At 41.0% G+C, this 23,798-nt stretch overlaps 1 protein-coding gene across 2 annotated transcripts; it reads left to right on the top strand.

The window, feature by feature from the left end:
• The first annotated feature begins 53 nt into the window (after window positions 1-53).
• DHFR (dihydrofolate reductase) lies at window positions 54-21,636 on the top strand. Of its 2 annotated transcripts, none has more exons than XM_074931463.1 (6): window positions 54-349; window positions 826-875; window positions 3,593-3,698; window positions 4,576-4,702; window positions 18,019-18,122; window positions 19,754-21,636. In XM_074931463.1, exons 1-6 carry the CDS (start codon window positions 54-56, stop codon window positions 19,839-19,841), a joined length of 771 nt encoding a protein of 256 aa, XP_074787564.1. In that variant the 3' UTR covers window positions 19,842-21,636. The 2 variants fall into 2 exon arrangements, with proteins under 2 accessions (XP_074787564.1, XP_074787563.1); XM_074931462.1 differs by having other exon boundaries at window positions 18,007-18,122.
• The last annotated feature ends 2,162 nt before the right edge of the window (window positions 21,637-23,798 follow it).

Genomic DNA, 23,798 nt, shown 5'->3' with positions numbered 1-23,798 from the left:
GATGGCGGCCCCCGGGCTGAGGTCGCGCCCGCCGGCAGCACCTTCCCCGCCGGATGCGAGGGGCGGACGCGGGGCGGGGCCGCGAGGGAAGTGCCTCTGCCCGCTGGTACGCTGCGCTCCCGCCAACCGCCTGCCCGCGGCCGGGAGAGCCCCGCTGCCACCGCTGCTGCTGCTGCTGCTGCTGCCGCCACCCCCCTCTCACGCCGCCCCGCCTCGCTGCTGCGCGCTCGCTCGTACCGAAGCCGGGGGCGGCGGTGGGCCTCATGGTGCGCTCGCTCAACTCCATCGTGGCCGTGTGCCAGAATATGGGCATCGGGAAGGACGGCAGCCTGCCCTGGCCGCCGCTGAGGTACCGCAGGGCGGACGGGGGTCTGCCCGCCGCGGCGGGCGGGCGGGCGGGCGGACTACGACTCCCGGCGTGCAGCGCGACGCGCTCCCGCCGGCGAGCGCTGCCGAGCCGCGCGGTGCACGCTGGGAGCTGTAGTCGGGAAGGGCGATGCGCGGCAGGGCGGGAAAAACTGCCCGGCTTGACGGCTGGCGGGACAGCGGCCGGGGCAATGGCTGCCGGGCCGTGCCGGCGAGTCCCGAGTGGCTCGGGGAGGCCCGTCGGCAGGTCCCGGACGCGGGTTCTCTCTCACGGAGGAAAAGCCGAGGCCAAAGGTCTCACTTGTCAGGCATGGCAGTGGGCCGGGCCCCGACCAGCCTCGCCTCCCCGGACACCGGCACTTGCATTATGTGACACTTGCGTTATGTTTCTTTTTCCAGTTAGAGAAATGTACCTTATTCTTGAACAACGTTGTAATGCTCTTCTTGTTCTCTTGCCAGGAATGAGTACAAGTACTTCCAAAGAATGACTAGCACATCCCATGTAGAAGGTAACAATGTACTCTTTCCCAAGGTGTGCCTCTACTTACTAAAATTAGTCTGTGTGATATAAGTCGTGGAAAAGACAGGTAAATTTACTTTTCCCTGACTTAAAAGTCCTGCTTCTGCAAACAGCCTGCCCTTCCCCCTCTTCCACTGCCTCACAAGTATTTTAGCCCTTTGTAAATATGTCAGATAGTTTTGGATACATGGTGAAACTGGAGGTGAATCGGATGTTTTAGGGCTGCAGGTGATTTGCAAATAAAAAGAATTTCAAAGTCCTGTTTCCCCAGCGGGGTGGAAAACTACCTACCTGTCTTCACCTACAATTCCAACCCTGAACAAGTTAAAAATGGAAAGGTTTTTATATGCTGACAAATTAGCAGATGATTTTTTCAGGCTGTAGTAGCTTATCTAACTTGTTTGCTCTAGCTCAGCCTTGGCCATTTGTTCCACCCCTCTGACCCTTGTGACAGTAATTTTGCTTGATTTTCTGAGTGCTGAGCCATCCCGATATGCCAGACAACCCTCACCGTACTGATAATACACAGCAACAGTACTGCAAATGTATGCAGTGTATCTATACACAGTGATATGCAACCGTACCGCTAACAGGCAGCAGTAATGTTCAGGCCCAGTGAGACCTTTGCAGCAAAGTAATATAGACTATTGATTTGGTGAGATAAAACCAGTTATTGTGGGGTAAAATCAGCACAAAGAGACAGGAATGCAAAAGATGAGAACAGCTAATTTGTTCTGATTGGGTACTTATTGCTGCCAGAAGAGACAAGTCTTGCCACACTGTACCCATTCCTCTTTCAGACTGACCTTACTGCTGGTTTGGCATTTCCTTACATGGTTTTAATTCTCTAACCCAGTAGACTAGGCTACTGGGTGTCTGCGGGGGACTGCCAGCACGAGTGCGTGGAGGCATTGGGAAAGGAGGAATAGGACCTCACTGTGTCTGATGGAATCAGAGCCGTGAGAGACAACAGGTTTATTCTCACATTTCTGCTGCTTCCCTGCTGACATGGACACTCTCTTTCCTGTGTTGTTTTTTTTTTCATGCTCCTGTTAAGACTGCTGTCTAGCAAAACTCACTTGTTTGCTAAAACTTCTGGGCATCCTAACATGTGCCTTTGTTTTAATGAAGTGATCCATTGCATACTCTGATTTGGAAGTCTGTTCCATATTCCACAAGCAATGCCTAATCTCATTTTCCAGAAGTCTTAAGTGAAGGATTTTACTTATGTTTTGGAGATCTGATTCAGCCCATAGCAACCTTAGGTACAAAAAAGGCAGAACACAATTGTAAATCTTTTAATATGTCTGCAAGTTGCATCTTACCTGGCAAAAAATACCTGTAATCAAAAAAATGTTTTAAATATCATTTAAAGGAAAAATTTTGCTCCATCCTGCCTACACATCTTTTGATAAGCTATGACCTTAAATGCTAGGCAGTTAAGTTGCTTCCTAATTGGCTATGTTGCCATAAATCTTCCCAGCAGGGAATGCACCAATGGCTCAAAAAAGTCATGAGATTTTTCAAAGTGGGAAGAATACAGTGGAGAAGCATCACCTGATCTTGCTTTCAGAATGGTTGCATACCTGCACTGACCACTGCTGTAAATTAGCTATTGCTCTAGACAAATCTTTGCTCTGACCCTGTAGGTATCCCATTGTGAATCTTTACTAAGAAAATACATATATTTTTCAGAACATGTGCATTTCCTACAGCAGTGGTCCCAGTGGTCTGTGCTAACATATCTAAACTGACACTGCAGGATACCTCTTGGAAAACTGCTGATAAAGCTTATCGGCAGGAGAAGGGTCTTTAAACACTGCTAATAAACAACTGGAGCATCAGTTCTCTGGTGTGATCTAGTAGATCCAGTCTCTCTCAGATCAAGAAACAGGGAGGATAGATGTGAACAAATACTGTTTTCTCTAAAATCTCTCCCACTGTGCAGCACTTAAAAAAACTTCCTATTACCTTTTGTGAGTCTCAACCTCTGTTTATTTCTCTGACAACTCCATTTTCTCATAAAGAGAAACCCTCTTCTTAGCAGGGTATGTATGAGTTAATCAGGTTATGAATGTTTGGGTTTGGTCAGAAATTATGGTGAATCCTAGAATATGGCAGAACACCTATTGCACTTCTGCTTTGGATTTGTCTGGCTCTTCTGCTAAAAGTTATCCTTTTACCTGGTGCTTTTTTTTCCTTAAGTAACACTCAAAGCTGGCAATTATTCCTGATTGTATAACTGGAGTGACAGAACATGCAAACAAAGAAGTCAATTACTGTATATTGCTTGGATTTATACAGAGAACAATTATGGGTTTTGACACTAAGAAGACTCTTGAGGGTGTGAGCTGGTCTCACACACATAGATTAATCTGGGTGCATAGCTATAGCAAAGCCAATGTCTATGTAATGCATGTACTGTGTAATGGGCAGTAACATGTCTTTTTTGATCTTCTTTCAATTTTAAGTTTATAGGTGTCCATAAGACTACTTTGGTGTCAACTGCCTGACAAGGTGTTGAGGCCACAAGCTTGTTCTTCTATGCATGTGACTAATTTGAGAATTGGGGCCTAAGCTTGTACTTCTATTAACTGCCGAAAAGGAGTTCAGGAGGGAGATGGCAAGTCCAGCAGTGTCACTAAACAAGCAAAACAAATTTGTGACAGAGAAAAATACCCTTTAAATGTTTTCTCTCTTACCCAGGTAAACAGAATGCACTGATAATGGGTAAAAAAACCTGGTTCTCCATTCCTGAGAAGAATCGTCCTCTAAAAGGCAGAATTAATATAGTGCTCAGCAGGGAGCTCAAGTATGTATGATGAATAATAGTCCTGTAAAAGAAACAAAAAGTCTGCACCTAAAAATATGTGTAGCAATACATCGTAAAGTGGTTCTAGATGTAACATTTTTGATATCTGGTTAGGAAGCATCTCTGCTATTGGTTCTGAGTGATATCACTACTTTAATTTTTAAATTATTTTTATTTCTTTTATTTTTAATTAATTCACAAGATGATTGTCATTATTTTGCATAATAAATACCACTCCTAGCTCTACACACAAACCATCTGACAGTTGTCAGCAGTCTTTCTGACTCACGTATTAAACTATATTTCTCTAGTTCCTGGTTTGATTGGTGGCTCTTCATCCCCTTTTTGAAATTTGTTTTTATTAGTATTTAGGGAAAAATAACAGTTCTTTTTCAGAGCTCTCCTCTTGAGAAGTCATCCAAATATTCTTAAATAAAAACATCCACTTATGGTGGTTTATTGCTTTGGAAGGTGGTGGTAGCTTTGGAGCTGAATATGTAGGGGAGTAAGGGATAGGGGTTTTCTGACCAGTTTTATTGAATGAAGTATTAATGTTCTAGAATTCAAGTAAAAGTCCATATTTAATTTTTTAGATATATAAAATTATCAGTTATGCTTTTTTAAAAACATGATATAAAATTTCAGATCTGTAATTTATAATGCCTCTTAAGTCACAGTTATGATTAAACTGTGATTTGTTAAACAATCCTGGAGTTAGATGAGAATTCTAACATAGTTTAGCAATATTTCAAAATAATTAACTTACGTGAAACAGTTATTTGTGAATTCAGCAAAACACATTCTATGTCTAGTTTGTATTGATTATCATGTTGAATGGTTCTTTAACTATTTATTAATAAAACTTTGCTTTTTCTAGGGAAACCCCACAAGGAGCACATTATCTTTCCAGAAGTCTTGATGATGCTTTAGCTCTTTTGGATTCACCAGAGTTAAAAAGTAAAGTAGACATGGTTTGGGTCGTCGGAGGCACTTCAGTTTACAAGGTACATTTAGAGTACTCCTAAATTACTCACCTTCTGTGATGGGAGGAGGGTGGCTCAAGTTCCTATTACTTCCACATTAAGAAGTCCTGTTTTAAGAAGTCCTGTTTTCTTCACATGACCCAGCAAACTCCAGTGACAGTGAAGTGTTGCACAATTCTTGGAGAGTAAGATTTCAACTCAAAAGTTTATAATACCTGTTCAAGTAACCAGATGTTGCTCTTGTTAATGATCCAGTCATACAGTCATTGTGCTTTTGAGGGCTTTTCTTAAATATCCAGATTGCTAGGTTTTTCAATGAAAACCCATATTGTTATGTTTATTTTACTGAGGTAATACTGATTCTGCAGAGTATGTGGAAAAAAAAAGGAAAAATTATCCAGAATTTTTACTCAGAGTATGACACTTTATACAGGTAAAGGAAGAGGATTTAAGCAAGCTGACAGGTGATGGTGTTAGCAATAAAGGGAGATAAATCAAACAGCAAAAAGTAGCACTCACTCTGTTTTCCCATCCAGCAGCCAAATGTCTTTACTGTTCCCACTCCCTGGGTTTCTCTTGGTGTATAGGGTGTCTCAGTATTCAGGTGCTTGTTTAGGTTCCAAGGAAACAGCATGTGCTACTTTATTTTCAAGACCATCTTTGCACAGACAGCCCTATATAAACTGTCCTGTTTCCCCACAAATGCAATATTCTTCCTGTCTTTAACTAAGATAATAGCTGTGCAGTGTGAAGGTCTAGAGTAAAACCTATCTTGTCACCCTGTGTTTCCTCAGCCATCTTTCTCTCTTGCCCCAAACCCCTCCTCTCATTTTCCATTTATGCACACATAAAGTTTAGTCAGCTATCTGTGCCTCCACCCACATCCCTAGAGTCTGTCATATGAGGAGCGGCTGAGGGAACTGGGGTTGTTTAATCTGGAGAAGAGGAGGCTGAGGGGAGACCTCATTGCCCTCTACAGCTGCCTGAAAGGAGGGTGCAGAGAGCTGGGGATGAGTCTCCTTAAGACAGTAACAGTAATAGGACAAGAGGGAATGACCTCAAGTTGCACCAGGAAACAAGACTAGATGTCAGAAGCATTTCTTTCCAGAAGGGGTTGCTGTGCGTTGGAATGGGCTGCCCAGGGAGGCGGTGGAGTCCCCATCCCTGGAGGGGTTTAAGAGTCGGGTCGACATAGCGCTGAGGGATCTGGTGGAGTTGGGAACGGTCAGTGTCTGGTTAATGGTTGGACTGGATGATCTTCAAGGTCTTTTCCAACCTAGACGATTCTGTGATTCTGTTCTTTCAGCCCCTATAGTCAGGGTTCTGGCTTTGAACTCTCAGTTGATTTTGTCTTCTTTTTTAAGTTCTCATATAATTTGTATTTGTCAGACAGTACCACACAAAAGATTATGGTCATCAACCCTAGTTTCATCCATATCAATCAGGAAAATATGGAATAGGAACAGCAGTAAGCATTCTTTCTTCTGATAAAATCTTAATTAAGAATTAGAAAGCAATTCTTTTTTTATAGTGAAGGAAACAGTTCTGCTGACCTTTAGTCATTACAGTTATGCTGGGAAATACACTCCACTTCTTGTTTGGCTCTTGGACTTCAGTTGTGTGATGAAAATGTCATCATGCTCCTGGTACCACATTAGGGCTGATAATTTGCTTTGTGTATTTGTTGCCTTTGCAGTTTGTGCCTTTCATGAAGCTCTTCTGTGTCTTAGGGAATTCATCTTTTACAGTAAAAAAAATAAAGTAGTTAGATATTGCTAAGGTTGTAAGAAAAATAAGAGACACATGCAAATAACCTGTAAAACACTTTTTTTCTCTTTTTTTTTAAATGTTTTATAAACACTTTTGTTTGTGGTGAAGTCCACCACATACTTGATGTCCAAATACACTCAGTTTATCATCAGCTATTATAATACAGAAATAACCTGTCCTTCACTCTTAACCACTAAAATGCCTGCTTCCAGGCATTAAGTAGCAAGTTTATTTCTGGAGACATATTCTCTTCAGATTGCGTGTAATTGCCCAACATGAGCAAAAGACTGGATTTGGCTTCTGCCTGTAATTTTGCAGGATGCGTAGTGTGACCAGAAGCATTCAACCCTTTCTGTGCAATGGCAACATACTGATCTAGTGCTGCAAAGAGTGATTATTTTTGCTTGTTCTTCCAGGAGCATCTGTGTTGTAGACTTCTAATTTAACTAATTTTCCACCGTCTGCTGATATTTGGTAGAAGACAATGCTATTTTTTAGACTTACTTGCCAATACTTAGATTATAAATAGGCAATTTTGATCAAGAGTACTTTTGCAATATATTTGTGCTGATCAGCATAAGGGAGTATGACTTGAAATTTCAACTGTTTTCCCCCTTTCAGGCATCTACTCAGGACATTTCAAAGGAATATTTAATTAATTAGGGAGAAATCCAGCAGTTTTTTACAGATTCCTGAATTCAAACTAGCTTTGTGATCTTAATTAAAAGGGTTTGATGGAAACCATACACCTCTACCAAAACTGCAGGTAGTATTTCTAGTGCCTGTATTAAAGATTCACAAAGGATTACAGGAATATCTCCATTATACCATGTAGAAATGTGTGGGAAGTAAAATAGCAATTGCTAATTGAATAATTTTATTCAGTAGTTGTAGGTATTTGCTTTTAAAGCGTTATTTTGATCTTACTAATTTGTATGGCTCAAAGGTTTAGAACTGATTGTGTATTAGTATAAGCCTGTGATGGAAGCAGTGTCTGTAAGTACTTCAGCTGGTAAGTGTTAACAGGTAGTGCTGAGGACATGACATTTCCACTTTTAGCACTTTGGGGAGTTTAACCCAAAGTTTGGATCTTTCAAACGAGGTAGACCTTTATGAAGGCAGACCCTAACAAGGAGAGCAGGCCACTCTGGAAAGCACCATACTTTTTTCATCTACTTCCTGCAGATGATCCCAACCACCATCAACTCTTTTCTCTTTCTGATCTTGTACCTGTTTCCTCGTGCTCATTTACAAGTTAACACTACCATGCCTGCTGAGTAAACCTCTTCTACATCTGAGCATGGCCACGCATGAGTGCACTGGAGAGCTGTTCTGCACCAGGAGGAGATAGTCCATTATGATCTCAGTAAGAAAAGCACCCAGACTCTGTAGAGTGTTGTTTAAAATGCTGCTTACTAGACCTAACACTTTAAAGAAGGGCAGGCTAGTATAAATAATCTTACAATCCTGTAGATGTTGGGAACTGCAAGTTGTGTGGCACTGAATGAGCCTCCAAGCCATGTGCAACATGCTTCAGGGCCCTCTCTGTAGAAAGTGCTACCCTATTTTTGTCATTCAAGCTGTTAGAGGACTTTCTTACAAGAAAACAAGTCTATTCATCATTTCTGCTGTCAAACAGAAAGGATGTTCACATGAGAACTTCCTTCTACTCTTTCGAATAAAGGACACACAGGTGGTATAGTTGTCTGTACCAAGTGGGAACTGCCTGCAAGCTCCTCTGTTACAGTTCTCTGGCTGAGCTTATCCTGTGGCTGAGGAATATGCACAGTACAATACAGGCCTGGGTCTATTCAGATTAATTGTTATGTGGATCACTAACTCCTTAATGTAGAGTGATCTTTCAGTCAGGATCGCTACAAAAGGGAACGACGAGCTCACACATGAACCCATTGCACTTACTTTGGGTGGGCTGTTTTGACAGCCTGTCATGGGATGGTGTGGATGTCTTGAAGGATGAGTAGGAAGATGGGGGATAATGGCATTCTTGGAATCTTCAATGTAGCTGCTCTGCAGTCCTTGGCACAGGGGTTGAGTCCAGGCTGGTGACATCCTGGAGAATTAGAAATAAATGCAGAATGTTTTGAATGTGAGGGCGCACAGCTGAGGCCATCTGTCAAGAGCTACTTCAAATAGCTACTGCTATTGCCAGATAACACTTCCAGAGTCCATATCACTATTCAGGAGGGTGGCTTATTGTCCTGTGGAGCCTTTTAACACAGCTGCTAACCTTAACACCTTCTGATCAGTGAATCAGTTTGGGATAGGGGGGGTCCACTGTGATCAGGTTTGTCACTGAGCTCCCTGAAGCAATGAGGAGGGATTGCGTGCACGGTCTTCCAGGCCTTTGCTTTCTGTGGTTTCCTACAGCCTTTGTAGGTGCTCTGGCAGCACCCACATCCCAGGTGGCTTCCAGACCCAGAATAGCAAGCCAGAAGGGTTACCAAGGGTGGCCCATGAACTCAGACAGATTCACACATGTTTTGGGAGGTTTCCAAAGAACCTTCAACTGAAAAGGGATGCTGGCACCTTCTTTCAGCACAGGGTTTCTCTCTGTCTCATGCTGCCCTGCCCACATACCATGCTGAAACACAAGCCTGGCTTATCCAGAGTTGTGCCAAGGTGGAACATCCATCTGCCTGTGTCCAGAAGGGCCCTCTCTGGGACACAGGTGTCCAGCTTGTCTCACAATCTCAAGTACAGATGGCTGCTGTGGCCTACCAGGCCTCTAAGAACTGAGGCAAGCAACAGTGCCAGACCATGTATTCCAGGATGGTATTTCAGAACAGGATGCTGCCCTCAGCAACAGAAAGGAATGGGATGGAGGCAAGGGACTGCTGCTGTTTACAGCCTCTTCATCGTAGGACTGCAGAGGACATAGGAGCAAGCCTGACAGTCACTGAACATTTATTAACACAGTGCAGCTGTCTATTGCTTATGGCCATCTTGCCCACTGCCTCTAGGTTCTCAAGGACACAGTTCTCTCCAGGGTGGTGGGACTATTGGCATAAGCTGCCTCAAGTCCTGTGAAAAACAGAAAGGTGAGCTCTGAATAGGGTGGCCATCCATGTCCTTGTATAGGTTTGCATTTATGCTGTGTTCAGCAGCATACTCTGGGAAACTGTCTCTTCTGGGCCTTGACCTCTACAACAGGAAAAGGCAGAGCAGCTAGAGATTGTAGGCATTTTGGTGGGGATAGGGAGAGCTGAGTAGAGTATTGGTATTAGGAAGTGAGAGCAGAAAAGATGAAAACAGCTCCCTCAGTCTGCTGAGGGTTCAAAAACCTCATGCAGCTTTCATCTTCTTGAATTGACTTGACACTGATCATCTCATCAGGTTTGTAATCTCCTGATAATAGCCACAAGGTATTACTGTTGCCTCCAGGGAGGCTTTTGGACTTCTCACAACACAGGTTTGCAAGCACAGATACAGGCTGGGCAGAGGATATCTTGAGAGCAGCCCTGAGGAGAAGAATTGGGAGTGTTGGTTGATGAGAAGTGCAACATGAGCCAGCTGTGCGCTCACAGCCCAGAAGGGCAACCATACCCTGGGGTGCACCCAGAGTAGTGTGAGCAGCAGGACAAGGGAGGGGATCCTGCCCCTCTACTCCACTCTTGTGAGACCCCCCTGCAGTGCTGTGTCCAGCTCTGGGGGCACCAACAGCAGAAGGACACGGACCTGCTCAGGTCCAGAGGAGGCCACAAAGGTGATCAGGGAGCTGGAGCACCCCCTGTGAGGACAGGCTGAGAGAGTTGGGGGGTTCAGCTGGAGGAGAGAAGGCTCCGGGGAGACCTTAGAGCGGCCTCCCAGGGGTGAAAGGGGGGAGGGACTCTGGATCAGGGTGTATAGGGATAGGATGAGGGGGAACGATTTTAAACTGAGAGAGGGGAGATTTAGATTAGATATAAGGAAAAAATTCTTTCCTGTGAGGGTGGTGAGATGCTCGCACAGATTGCCCAGAGAAGCTGTGACTGCCCCTTCCCTGGAAGTGCTCAAGGCCAGGTTGGACGGGGCTTTGAGCGACCTGTACTGCTGCCCATGGCAGGGGGTTGGAACTAGATGGTCTTTAAGGCCCCTTCCAACCCAAACCATTCTATGATTATATGATTTCTTTGGATCACAGTGCAACACCATACCAGATCTTCGGGACTGTTTTGGATCTCCTGAGTTCCAGAAGGAACTGATGTTGCTATTGATTGTATGGATGAGGAAGGAGGAATGTAGCAGCCCAGCAATGGTCAGTAGATCACAGCAATTATGAAGCTGTTATGCATGATGAGAGGCACTCCATGATTTTGCGTGAGCACTTGAAGTTTTGAGAGCCGTCTGCTGGCTCATAAGTGCTTGTTGTGTGCTGGAAAACTTGTGTTGGTGAATCACTCGCTGGTTCTGGCCCTTCAGTCCCTATTAGTGGTTAAAACTTATCAGACATCTTCCTGGAGCATATTATCTGTCTGGGTTTAATCCGATTGCTCCCCAGTACAACTAAGTCACAGTGAGTGGGGACAATTGGAAGATTTGTTTCAAAACTACCTTTCTGTTCTGAGTGAAGACACTAATATAGATGCACTCTGTGGAAGTATTGTCTCTTAATTGAGAGATTCAGGTCTTGGCTTTGACTGAAAAATAGCACTACCTAGAGGTCCTAAGAGATCTGCTCAGTATAAATTATATCAGTCCCTTTTAACTGGATTTAGATTGTGTGTTTTAAACTGGTTAAAAACAACATTCAGATTTTACTAGGAATAGGAACTATAAGTCCAGCACATCCCCAAATATTAAACAGGGACTTTAAAAAAAAGACAAACCAAAAAAACCCCAACCAGCTGGAGATTTACTTATGTGGATGATGTGGCCTTATGATATCTTGTTTGTAGAGTGTTTAATATAAATCTTGCTTTGTAAAAATAACCAAGCACAAATCCCTACCTATGAACCTACCAGTGGAGAGGGAAAAAAAATAGCAACAAAACTTTTTAAAAAAAAAAAAAGAAAAATTTATGACTCAGGTCCTCATAACCAAGGCCTCTATGTCAGACAGATTTTTGCCTTGATAAAACAGATTTTCCTACAGTATTTCCAACATTTAAAATTGTCTTTTCTAATTTATATGTTCCTACTCAGCTTGTTGCTTTCTCAATGCTACAGAAGTAAACAATGACACTCAAGGTCACATTGCTGAAGTACAGAATTGTATTCATGTATTAAATTTGGAGAAGAAACTTGTAATTTCATAACAGAACAAAACCTTCTTTCATAGGAAGTTTTGTTGGTTTTGCTGTTTAGTTAATATCTAGGCTGGCCATAACAGAAAATAGATGCTGCTGATAAACAGCGTTTGGGGAAATTCTTCAACAAAGAGGCTTAAGCTGGAAAATTAAATTTCCAGTAATCTCCAAGGGAAAATTTTATCTCATATTCATGCTCAGGTGTCTTCCTGTATATTAGTATTTGACATACTGTGTTTGGTAATCTACCCCCTTTCATTCTTTAAAATTACTGGATTATGAAGTTGCTATTCATACTTAGTGCAGCAGGTCTCTTGCAGATGATTAATTACCCTCTTAAACAGTTTCTTGACTAAGCATATAAGCTTCACAGGGTTCTGAATGCCCTGAGTGGGTTGTGAATGCCACATTTGCTAAGCTTCAGATCTTTGCTGTACCATAAGGATCACTTCATTATTAACAATTTGAGTCATTAGTTTTATTGTGATTTTTTCAAGACTGCCAAAATTTTACTAGCTAATACTAATATACTAAAATATACATTTTTAAGATTACATTTTAGTATGTCTGAATTTCTAGTAAACTATAAAATATATTAGTAATTTTGCTACCTTGCCTGCATATAAGACAAAGTGGATTTGAGCTTTGCACCTATTGGAATGATTTTAGGCTGCATACCTGTTGGCACAAAGACTAACACCTATGTTACCATGTTTCTGAAGTGTCGCATTCAGGCTGAGATGTGACCGAAGACTGAGATCCACTTACAAGGGAGCTGTACCTGCAGCTCATTTTCCCATGCTGGTGTGCTCCTCTCTTGTAGGCTGCAGTGCTGCTACTCTCTTCGAGAGCTGCTCGCAAGCAGCAGGCTCCTCTGAGCTGCATGACGCTGTTGACCTGGAGGACGTCACACTGCAGGCCCACAGCACTATTCTGCTCTGGGAGCAACCAGTGCAAAAAGCTGAGCACAGCATTGGCTTCTCCACTAGTTCTGGTTTAGAGTGAACTCATTAGTATGGCTTAATCCTGTTAACATTTTTGGAAGCTGGTACCATTACCTTGTGTAAAGTGAAGACTGAAGGTTGTCGTGGTTGCCCTGACCATATGTTTTTTCCCTGTTCTGCCAAGCTCATAATAATATTACTTGATTATGCCTGTTTATGGTCCCGAGCCATTGTTTCCAAGAAAGGTTACTGTCTTCCTGGCATATATGCAAATGTAACTGTCTTACTTCATTACTGTAAAGTTGCAGAATCCTTCACAGGAGAATTTTCCCATGTGTAGTTGTGTAGCTTTGTGTAGTTGTCTGAATAAAAAGATGGGAACAGGAAGACAATTTTCCTGTATTCCTATGACCTCTAGGGTTTTTTTGAGAAAGTGTTTGAGCATTTTTAGTGCAATTCCCTAATATCCAGTGGCAGCGTTCACAGCATTACAGCTGACAGCACTGTCCTGCTGTCATAAATATTTATGTTCTGTAAAAATAAATCCATGACTGTTGTAGTCATGCCTCCAGTGGCCTTGCTCTTACCTAGTTATGAATAAAATTAAAGGAAACAAAACTATGGTATTAACAATGGACTAGTGGATTAACTAATAATTTCTTTTAAAAGTTTAAGAATTTTCTGAAATATAGCATCTTAATACTTTCACAGACTTCAGAGGGACATATCCAGCCTTTCCAGTATAGTCTTCAAATTAAAGTCAGAGGATTTTCGTGTGGAAGGAAAGTGGTAATATTGTTATTACTCCTAAACAAGCTTTTTGTGTGCTCATTCTTGTGCACAAATGTATTGATTTGACATTCCTCTGGGAAAAAATAATGTCTAACAAAGGTTAATATATGAGTCAGTTGCAGACACAAATCATGTGTCTGTGAAAGGTTGTTGCTTTTAAAGTTCTTGTTCAAAGATGCTTGCAGAGATCATAGAAGAAAAGATTTACAAGACCCTCCTTTAAGGCTAACACACAGAAAAGTGTAGTGACTAAAGTGTATCTGTTTCTACAAGGGCAAGATGGGTAGGCTTTTTGGTAATGGTTGTAGAAGAATTCTGTTATACTCACTTTTGTCCCTGGCAGAGAACTGGTGGGAGCTACCACAGTGTCTCCTCCCTCACTAGACTTAGCCTTAGCATCTTGGGAAGGAAGAACTGTTCCCTGCCTCACTAAGCTGAGCCCTAGCAGTGTGGGAAGGATTTTTGAAAGTATTGAATCTCCTGATTATCACTGCAACTCTCCTAATAGCCAAAGTTTAACTTAGGCAAATCCTTTTAACTTAGTTAAGATCTAGAACTTTGTGAGATCTCCAGCTGTTAGATTTTTTTAATGTATAAAATATATTTGTTAATACTCTGTGGCTTCAAAATGCAGCTTGTCTACATGATCCAATACACTTAAAGGGTTGAAAAACAGAACGTAAATAAACACACTGTTTATTTTGAGATTTTCTCTTTCATAGTGTTCTCATGTTTTGTTTGGATTGTCAATGTTGTCTCGAAAGACACTTGAAAAATGAGTGCCTTACATAGTTACTTGGGCTGTTTACTTATGTAATTAGTAGAAGATGAGAAAGCAAGAGGAGTGTGTGTGTGTGTGTGTGTATACTAAAACTTGTGATTTTTTTAAATGACTAGAAATAATGGGCTCCTTCTACAGCAGTTGGTTGCTATGCCCACTAATTTACAGTGGTTTGGTGATTAGACCTGTAAAACATTAGGTTTCCATATAATACTTCTGAAAATACTTGTAATACACAGCTATTCTTTGTTGCAGAGCTTCAGGGCTGTTTTAACTCATGTTCTACAAAGAGAAACTAATTCAAGGTAATGGTCCTGCACGTGCAGACATAATCTAATCGTGTATAGCTGTCAGTCCAGTGCAGTTGGAAATTATGGAGAAGATAATCCTTAGGTCATCTCCTTTTTGCTGTATGCTTCAGAGGCAGGACTGGCAAGGATTTCTTGGAAGTGAGCAAAAAGATGAGGGTAGGCTAAAATCTTTGCACAGGGTTATGAAGGTACCTGTGAGTAATGACTGACTGTTGTTCACATATTGAACCACATATGGAGGTACATGGGACAACAGGAGGCATCCTGACACCACAGCTCTCCTGTCCTCCCTCTTGTGGAAAGTCATCTCTACTTGAGGAGTGATTCTGGTGTTTCTGAGAGCTCAACAGCCAGAGTTTTAGTAGGCTGTGCTTTAACGTGAACCAAAAATCAGCGTTACTTTTCCCTATTGCACCAGGCTATAATATCTTAAAGGATTCAGTAGCTGCTACACAAGGAGGTAAGCCTCTGTGGAGAGCAAACACATATGCAGCTCCTGAGGGAAACCAGTGCAGCTACAAATACAGCTCAAGGATAACTGAGTGGAGTAAGAGGGAAAACCAATAAATTAAAATTGTACCAAGAATGACTTTGATACCCAGCGTGGCAATGGAGTGAGGGGAGTGTAATGACCGTGGAGTAAGGATGCAGATTTTTCAAATTTACAGAAGCATGAGCTCAGAGACATAATTTTGTTTTAAAATCTCTCCCTCGTGCTGTGACACAATTGTTTCCACCAAGTCCTCTCCTACTATCTATCTTTTCCATCACATGTGTTATCGTCACATTTACAAAATATGCAAACCCAAAAAAGGCAGCGCTGATCTCCTACTTATGGAAATTATTTGTCTATTGAATATTGTGCTAACTATTGTGCTGGTCACTAGAAATGTTTAGTTATTGCACATCCTATTAAAATATTCAAGATGATTTACAGCTATGCTTTCATATTATTATGTTATATATTAAAACAAAGTCATATACACCCTATTCTGCTCCTTAAATATGCATAATGCATATTCCATGATTGAATTCCATGATTACATTCTATCAGATCAGTGCTATACATCCCCTAACTTGTCTTCTGTACCAAAAAAGGTGGTGAAACTGGTGGAGTGGGTTGAACAGTGCAAGAGTGAATTGAATGACAGTGAAGAACTACTTTAATCCTCATGAAAATGTCAGAGTTGTGATAAAGCTCCTTCCCCATCATGCCAGGTCCATAGCAGTAGTCTGCAGAGGCAGTGTCAGAGTCCAGTTCTTTCTGAACGGGTTCCTTTAGAGACCTCACTGGTGGAAGGTTTCATGTTTGGTAGAAAATTTACTTATCTGACGTTTTCTGAAATTACTGTCAGGGAATATGGAGGACCAGGTGCTCCCAAAGGGACAGGAACCCTGGGCAGTAACCTGGCTGGCCTGACAGGGGCCTCACCAGCCAGGACTCGTGGTGCTGAGGCAGGTTCACATGGGAGGATCAGGCCCCATGAAGGTGACCAGGGTCAGATGTAGCCCTGGGATGATTAGATAGGGACAAGCCAAAGCCAGGTCATGATGTCAGCCTATGGTGCTCTTCAACTATGTACTTAAATCCCAGTACAAGTGAAAATTACACTTAGCAGGGTAGAGCAGCCACAATATAAAGTCAAACCACTTTACAAATGTGTTACTGCTTGCCCATCACTGTAATATGCTCACTGTCATGAGACGGGGCCTTCACAGTTGCCGAAAAGCAGTATGTGGGTTGAAACCAACTCAAGCCTGTTGCTATTCTCCAAGTTGTTTTTGTTTGTTTAGTATTCATGGGCCATATACACAGACAGACTCCAGAGCTTCTCTGGCTAACTCAGGAAGCATTTGCACTTTTTTTGCTAACTTGGGGACAAGCAGTTACACAGCTGGTTGGTTTACTCAAATAATGCAACCATTTATTGAGAATGGAGGTCACCCTCCAGTCCCTTTCATGGTAAGTTCAGCTTGCTTTGCAGTATCTCTGTATGCTCTTCCTTGACCTGTCCTGCGGGTACAGAGTTTTGCTGAAGCTGAATTCCCATAGAGCTGGACAGGAAGTTGTTTTATTCTTCTACTACAAAACTGTCTGTTTAGAGGACACTGTATGTTTTTATTTGTGAAGCAGATTATTCTTCTGTCATTCTGCAGGTATATGTTTCTCCTTTTACCTTCCACCCTTATTTAAAGAAAAAGTGTCTTGTATACGAACTGGATGAACACTAGCTCAGTGCTTTTGGATGCTAGTGTGCTGTGACTTACCCATTCCATTTCAAGTCATTCTCTAGTAATAGAGCAGCTTTTCTAGAAACTAACTTCACAGCAGCGATACCAATTAATTTTATTGGATTACATTTGCTATTCCTTGGTTCCTGTACTTGTCAAAGTAGTACCTAATAGCATGCTGCATGGTGAATCACCTTTAACAAAGAGCATTGCTCATTGCCAATTTAAGGAAAGGAGAGAAACAGCTGTAAGCTTTTCAAAAATACGTTGTAACCAGGCACCAGTATAGCTTTCAATGGGTTATTTTAATGCTGAGAAAATCTGGAAGAAGTGACTTTTCAGTCTGATCAGAGACAAAACATCTTTTTTTAACTCCTGAGTTTGTATGAATTTGTTAGTGAGGAACTCACCAAATAGGCATCTTCAAAACTTTTTTCATCCAGGAAGCTTGGAAACTTCATTGTTGTTGTTGTTAAAGTTATGTAACTTTAAATGCATATTGTCATTTTGCCATAATCCAGAGATCAAACTATGAAGTTAAACTGACAGCTAATTTGATCACTGGAATTGCAAACTAATGCAGATTAAAAATACAATATAAATCCTTAGCAGTGATATTCATTAAACATTGGAACAAATTACCTTGAGGTGTGGGCCTCCCCCACCACTTCAAGCTTTCCGTATTTCGAAGAGGTATGATTCAGAAATTACTCGTTGAGACTAGGCCATACTACACTTTTCTCACAGGACTACTCATAATTTTTTCTTAGTTTCAGTCAGAAGCCCCAAGTTTTGAGAGTAGGTATAGCTGCTAGTTGACAGAGGAACTGGCGTAAGATGAAATTATCTCTTTAGAAAGTGCTCTTGGGATGAGTCCAAAAGAGGAGATTTAGCCTTCAATTTTCACTGCTTTGCTTAAATCCTGTAATACATAAATTTAGTAACTGAGTTTGAGTTTTAGATAACATATTTGGTGTGCAATGTACAAATAGGAAATAAGACTCTTATCTCTTGGTTCTTTTGGAATGCTGCCATAGTGATGGCTGGTGCAGGCAGAACAAGAATTTGGAGAGTTAGTGGAGAAAGCTAGTGGTCCTAGTAAGAACTTACACTTGATATTATCTTGCTGACTTCAAATAGTGTTGTCAAATAAGAATTCTAAAAATTTTAATAAACAACACTAATTCATGCATGATTGAGCTGTTTTACAGGTAACAACTCAATTTTAATTGTTTCTATTGTTTTAAAGGCAGCGATGGAGAAGCCAATGAATCACCGATTGTTTGTGACAAGAATTCTGCAAGAATTTGAAAGTGACACATTTTTTCCGGAAATTGACAACAAAGATTACAAACTTCTCACGGAGTAAGTATTAAGATACATTCTAGTCTTATGTTCAGATGGAAGATTTAATAATCTACTTTGAATGTGTAAGGATCAAAGCCATGTTTGGTTTTGAGTTAGAGGTGCTTTTCACTGTATTTTTCCCCAGAGTCATATTTTACTTAGAACCTGGAATTGCACCGCACTCAGCACAGAGGGGTTGTTGGAACTTGCTATGTTCTTCAACCTTCCCATAATCTTTACAGTAAAAATTTGCATTTGTTGGTTTGCTTGAAAATTAACTTTCTTACTGTTTCTCATTTTAGAATTACTCAAATATTTACTAAGCTCTATAACTCTCAGTATGTTGTTAGTCAATGGTATTTAGCCTCTGAATGTCTTTGATAAATTGCCAAAGACAAATTAAATGGGTTTGAGCTGGGAGGGTTGAGCCTTTATAGATTTCTAAGGTTATTCCTTTCTCTTTGAGAAAATTACTTCTTCCTAACAAACTTAGTAGGAACAAGTATTGAACTGTAAGTTTCTGCCATTCACTGTGGTATCTTCTATGTTATCCTTGTCATATCCCAGTCATATTTTTATGACCTCTCCAATGAGATTACATCCAACAGACAGTAGGGAGGTGGCAAAAATTCAAACGTCTGCCTGAAGAACCAGCAAGGAAAGGACCCCTTCCTCTTCTTGCTACTCTCGTTTTGGTTCCCAGCTGGTTACAGACCAGCAGTGGAGGCAATAGAAATTACAGCAAGTCAAGCTCTCTGCATGGGGCACAGGAATGGATCAGCACTGAAGTGGGGAGGATAGGTAGGGGCAGGAAAGAAGTATGCAGGAGAGACAAACAAGGTCAGTGGGGAGAATGAATCACCCTTGTCAGCTCTAACATGTTCTGAACCATGCTGTGCCATGTTATCAGCTCACTTCAGTATCCTGATGACCGACCCAAAGCTCCTCTCTCTCCCTCTTTGGCTGTTTCTCAGGTACACATTGGCTTTGGCCAGTGTACTGAAATCAGAAATTGGCCTTAAAACATGAGTTTATAAAATAGCATATAATTCCCTCACTAAAGAGGAAACCTGATAGAGTCAGATGTAGTAGATAAAATTTAAAATTTCTCCCTCAAAATCAGTGTTACTCATACAAAATCCTTATTCTGTCACAGGGAGCTGAATAGGTTTTTGAAAGTGTCCATTAACAAAAACAGTTTTAGTAAATCTGGAATATAGAGCAACACTTTGCATGGTGGCAATCAGCTACTTTAAGAAGCTGTTGCAGACTTGTAAGAAACCTTCACCTTAGCATTTCCTGTAAATCATCTGAGGAAAAGCAAAGCAAAAAACCCCTTTGCAGACATTTTAAATAACATGTTCCTTTCATAAAAATGTTGGGGTTTTTTGATTAATCCAGAAAGGTGGGGATTTTTTTGCATCAGAGTATGCTTTCTTAATTTAAAAAGATGTGTGTACAGGTTGCTGATAGTCGTTAACACGATTCTTAAAAATCGTTTATATTTAGTACACCTGTTGAAAGGATGGTATTTTCATCTCTTTTTTTTTCAAACAGCTCTCTAATTGATTGGATAAATTACAGGTGGCTTACAATGATATTTTTTATCTACTTACTGGCTTTTGCTATTTATTCTACCCTCTCTCCAGGTACCCAGGTGTCCCTGCTGATATCCAAGAAGAGAATGGCATCCAGTACAAATTTGAAGTGTATGAAAAAGCTGTCTTGGCACAATAAATGAGGCTTTCTGTACTTCTGTGTAAGGGCAGGCATTTTAAAACATGAAATCTTACTGAGTGCAAATATATATTAAATTATTGCGAGAAAATCCCGCTTGATAGTAATAATACCTCAGTAGCAAATGATTCCAAAAAACACACCCCACCTTCTGAATATATACCCTGAAGTGGAAATGTGAGGGTGGTCAGCAGCATGAAGGAGGTAGCTCTAAGAAATATTGCAACTAAGGTTGCATGAGACCTTGCGTTGATCTTTACAATCGATGGCAGCATCCCTAACAATTCCACAAGCAACAAAAGACGTCAGAACCTTTCTACCTAAACAAAGGTTTCAAGTGTCTCCTGATTCAAAACATCCAACACTGAGTTTAACAAGAATGGTATATACATTTGTAACAATCTTTAAAACATACTGATACAGAGGAAAAGGTAGGCAAGCATAAGAAGAGAAATGGAGACTGGAAGCCTCAGGCAGCTGTTGAGGGATACATTGATCCTTCATGGAAGTCTTCTTGTCATCTTAACCATCCTGGGTACACAGCCTTCATCAAGCCTTTTGGCTGAAAACACTGACTTATAAATTAATCTGATGATAAAGATGTTTTAACATTTCCATTAACTTCACTCCTGTGTAAGGGCTTGCTGCTCTTATAAAAATTTGCTGTGTCAGTTTAACCATGCCACTTTGCATTATAAGAACATAAGCATTGCTTTCTTAACAGAATCTGTGTTCTTATGTCCCTTCTAAATGTTATCAGTGCAGATGCAGAGTGTTAATTTGTTGGTGTGATTTTGAATATTCTGTGTCACATACAAATATGGATTATAAGCAGATAGTGGGGTCCTGTTTCCTCTTTCATTAAACATAGCTAGTATAATGATGTTTTGCATTGCTATTCCCTAAATGTAATGAGCAGTATATTGATACTATAGTAACACTGATTCTAATGGAATACAATGCCACGTGTTGACTAAAGGTTGTTATGGCCAGTATGATCACAACATGACCAGTAATACAGTCAGTTGGTATGTTCTGGCTGTGGGCAGTTGGTCAGACAGAAGAGGGCTCCATATACGAAGTGTCACAGAGAGGAGCTGGGTCATACCGTACCCATCAGTGCTTCCTCCTGCTGCAGCTGCCACCCTGAGAGTGGTGGCCTGCAGGGAGGGAGCTCTGCCTCCCTTTCTTTGCAGATCAGCCTGAGACCAGACAAGTGAAAAAAAGAAGAAGAAAAAAAAAAACGTTTACCCTCAAAACTCTGCTGGCTCTTTACGCAAAGCATTTTAAAAGCATCATCTTGTGAAGCAGTAGTGTTGTGGGAGATTCAGGTAATAATGCTCATCCTTTTATGTTACACTGAGGCCCAGTTCTAACGTCAGGGAGGGCAGCACTGGCCATCAGCAGGCTTTACACAGGTTATAACTGTAGAGAGGAGCATAACAGCCCCCAGTTTTCTAAGAGGAGATTAAACCTTGATTTAGCTTGCTTTTGAAAAGGCAAACCTCTTTGACAAAAGGAAAACACTGGGAGTATCTGCTATGAACACCTCTTGAATTTTCCATCACAGTTTACAATATTTAGCTGATAAAAAGGATAACTGAATTTTCCATGGCAATTTACAATGTATAACTATTAAAAAGATAATATTTGCAGCATCTGTTCTGGGTTGTCTGTTTTCTCTGTGCTCTTTTTGCATTCTTAAAAATGTAAGTACTTTCCTCAGTTGATCTTCTTGGCCCATGTGTGCTGAGTTTACATCAGTCAATAAAGATTAAAACAACAAAGTTAAATGCTTGCATAATACAGCAATAAGTCTCCTGAGTTTTTATTTGCCAACATCTTTGAAAGGGAAGGAAAAAGACTGTTACCAGGGGGATGATACTTTTTTTTCAAAATGTAAGTCACAGTGACCCTGACAAGAGAAAATAAGCTCCCAAAAGCGTTTAGTATGTACCAGGTAGTATCAAAAAACAGGTCACTGTTGAAAGCTCTTCACAGCTAGTCTGCAGAGTACTGTGGTTTATGGCAACTGACTTTTGATTAAAGTAGAAACGAAGACTTCATGTGATGTTGGATTACACTGTGATAGTGATGTAGACGTAGGTTAGAAAATTTCTGCCTAAGCATACGTTGCAGGAGGTACTGGTCACTGAGGCCAAAATGTTTTGTAGAACCACTTTGGTTGCAAAGGACTTGGATGCAAGCAAGCCTACTGGGAACATAGATAGTTACTCTGACTCTTTGCAGACTGACATGGTCCTCTCCAGACTTATATATTCCATTTGTTAAATTTTACAACAAATTAATTTATGATTCGTAGAAATAAGAACTTCTGAAATAACAGCAGTTTCCTACTTAAAACTTCTCAGAACATATTAATGATGCAGTTTCTTCAGTATGCCACTCTGCCAAAAAGATGCATTTTTTTTTTGTTTGGGGCTTTGCTTTAATAAAAGCACTGTGTTTGGACAGCATCTTTTGCATCAGATCTTTCCAATATGCCATAGACTTTCCAATCAAAAAACTAGGAAAATGCATTTGGTCGCAGTGAAGCTGGGTCTGGAAGAAGTGTGTTCATCCTAATGACAGACCTACCAGCCCCACAAGGTTAGATGCTTACTGTTCCAGGATGGATAGGCAGAAGAATGTACGTTTGTGTGTTCAGGGAGCACATACGAAGACTCTGCTGACAGGTGTGTTATTTCCAGAGGATGGTTACTTTGCACAGTTTTTAAGTCTCCATCTCTGACTCACACTGTCCATCCAAAAACTGCAACAAATAAAATGGTTGCTCTCTTCTAAAGGCCAGAGATAGTAGCCGGAGTTTATACGGGGCCTTTCTCAAAAGCGGTGTTTCAGTGGGTTACAGGTTCATTGAAAAAGCAACAGATACAAAATAAGCATTTGCTGTTCACCTGAATTGGCCATTGCACCTTTTACCTCCCCATTTATATTTCCCAAGGGAAATATAAATATTTTATACTATGGCTTGAAAAAAACCACCCCTTTGCTCCAAATACAACTTTCCCACGTTTTGTTTACTCCCGTACCTCACTGATGTATGATTCTGTGAAAAGCCATAGATTCTCATTATGTCTAGTACATGGGGAAATGTCATGTTTTTCCCCAGTTCCATGCAGCTAAGTGCAATGAATAGCATCATGAGTGACAACATAATTACCAATCACCAAGAAAAGTATAGTACAGATATAATTTAATCCCCCTCATTCATGCTTTCCCAGGAACAAAGTGTTCTAAACAGATTAAAAATTTAATTTTTAAGGATAATACTAGTTTTAACAAGATAGCTAAAACCAGAGGATCTGCATAAGGGGTGAAAAACAAACCATTAATGTCTCTGTTGCTTGTCTGTTACTCATTATCTCTTATCTGACAGTGGACAGCAATATCCATTTGGTGGTGGAAAGCTGATGTTTGCAGTAGCTCACCAGTAGCATTACGGCCGCGGTGTATTCAGGGACAGAACTGGGAACGTTACAACAACAAATCTCTGCCATGGAGAGTAATCTATGGAGAAGAAAGGTACACTCTAAATAATACAAGTTTCCTAATTTAGCAAATAGGATATTATTAGTATATATACAGAACACCAGGGGGAAAACAGGAAGGGGAAAATGACAGTGATTAGCTTATGCATGTTATCTAAGGAGACCATCAGGAGCGTTTGACAAGAGATCTTAACTGGGAACAGACAACCATGTTGCCTTCATCAGACTACAACTAATTTGCCAAAGGCTTACACCGAAACCCAAACTAATTCTGAGTAGTTTGAAAGCTATGCTGACAGAAGAGGAAGATATAAGCAGGCAGCAGCTGATTTGGAGAGGGGAGAAGCTGTGGGAATGGTTGCTTGTTAATCAGTGCAGAAAATGAGGTGACTAGAGCTGACAAATGAGGTGACAAAGCTTGGTTAAGTATGAAACTAGGGGATAC

The sequence above is a fragment of the Athene noctua genome, chromosome Z (genome assembly GCF_965140245.1).
Source record: "Athene noctua chromosome Z, bAthNoc1.hap1.1, whole genome shotgun sequence".
Taxonomy (NCBI): Eukaryota; Metazoa; Chordata; class Aves; order Strigiformes; family Strigidae; genus Athene; species Athene noctua.
Note: the sequence above shows the minus strand (reverse complement) of the source record. Positions and strands in the feature narration are given on the sequence as shown.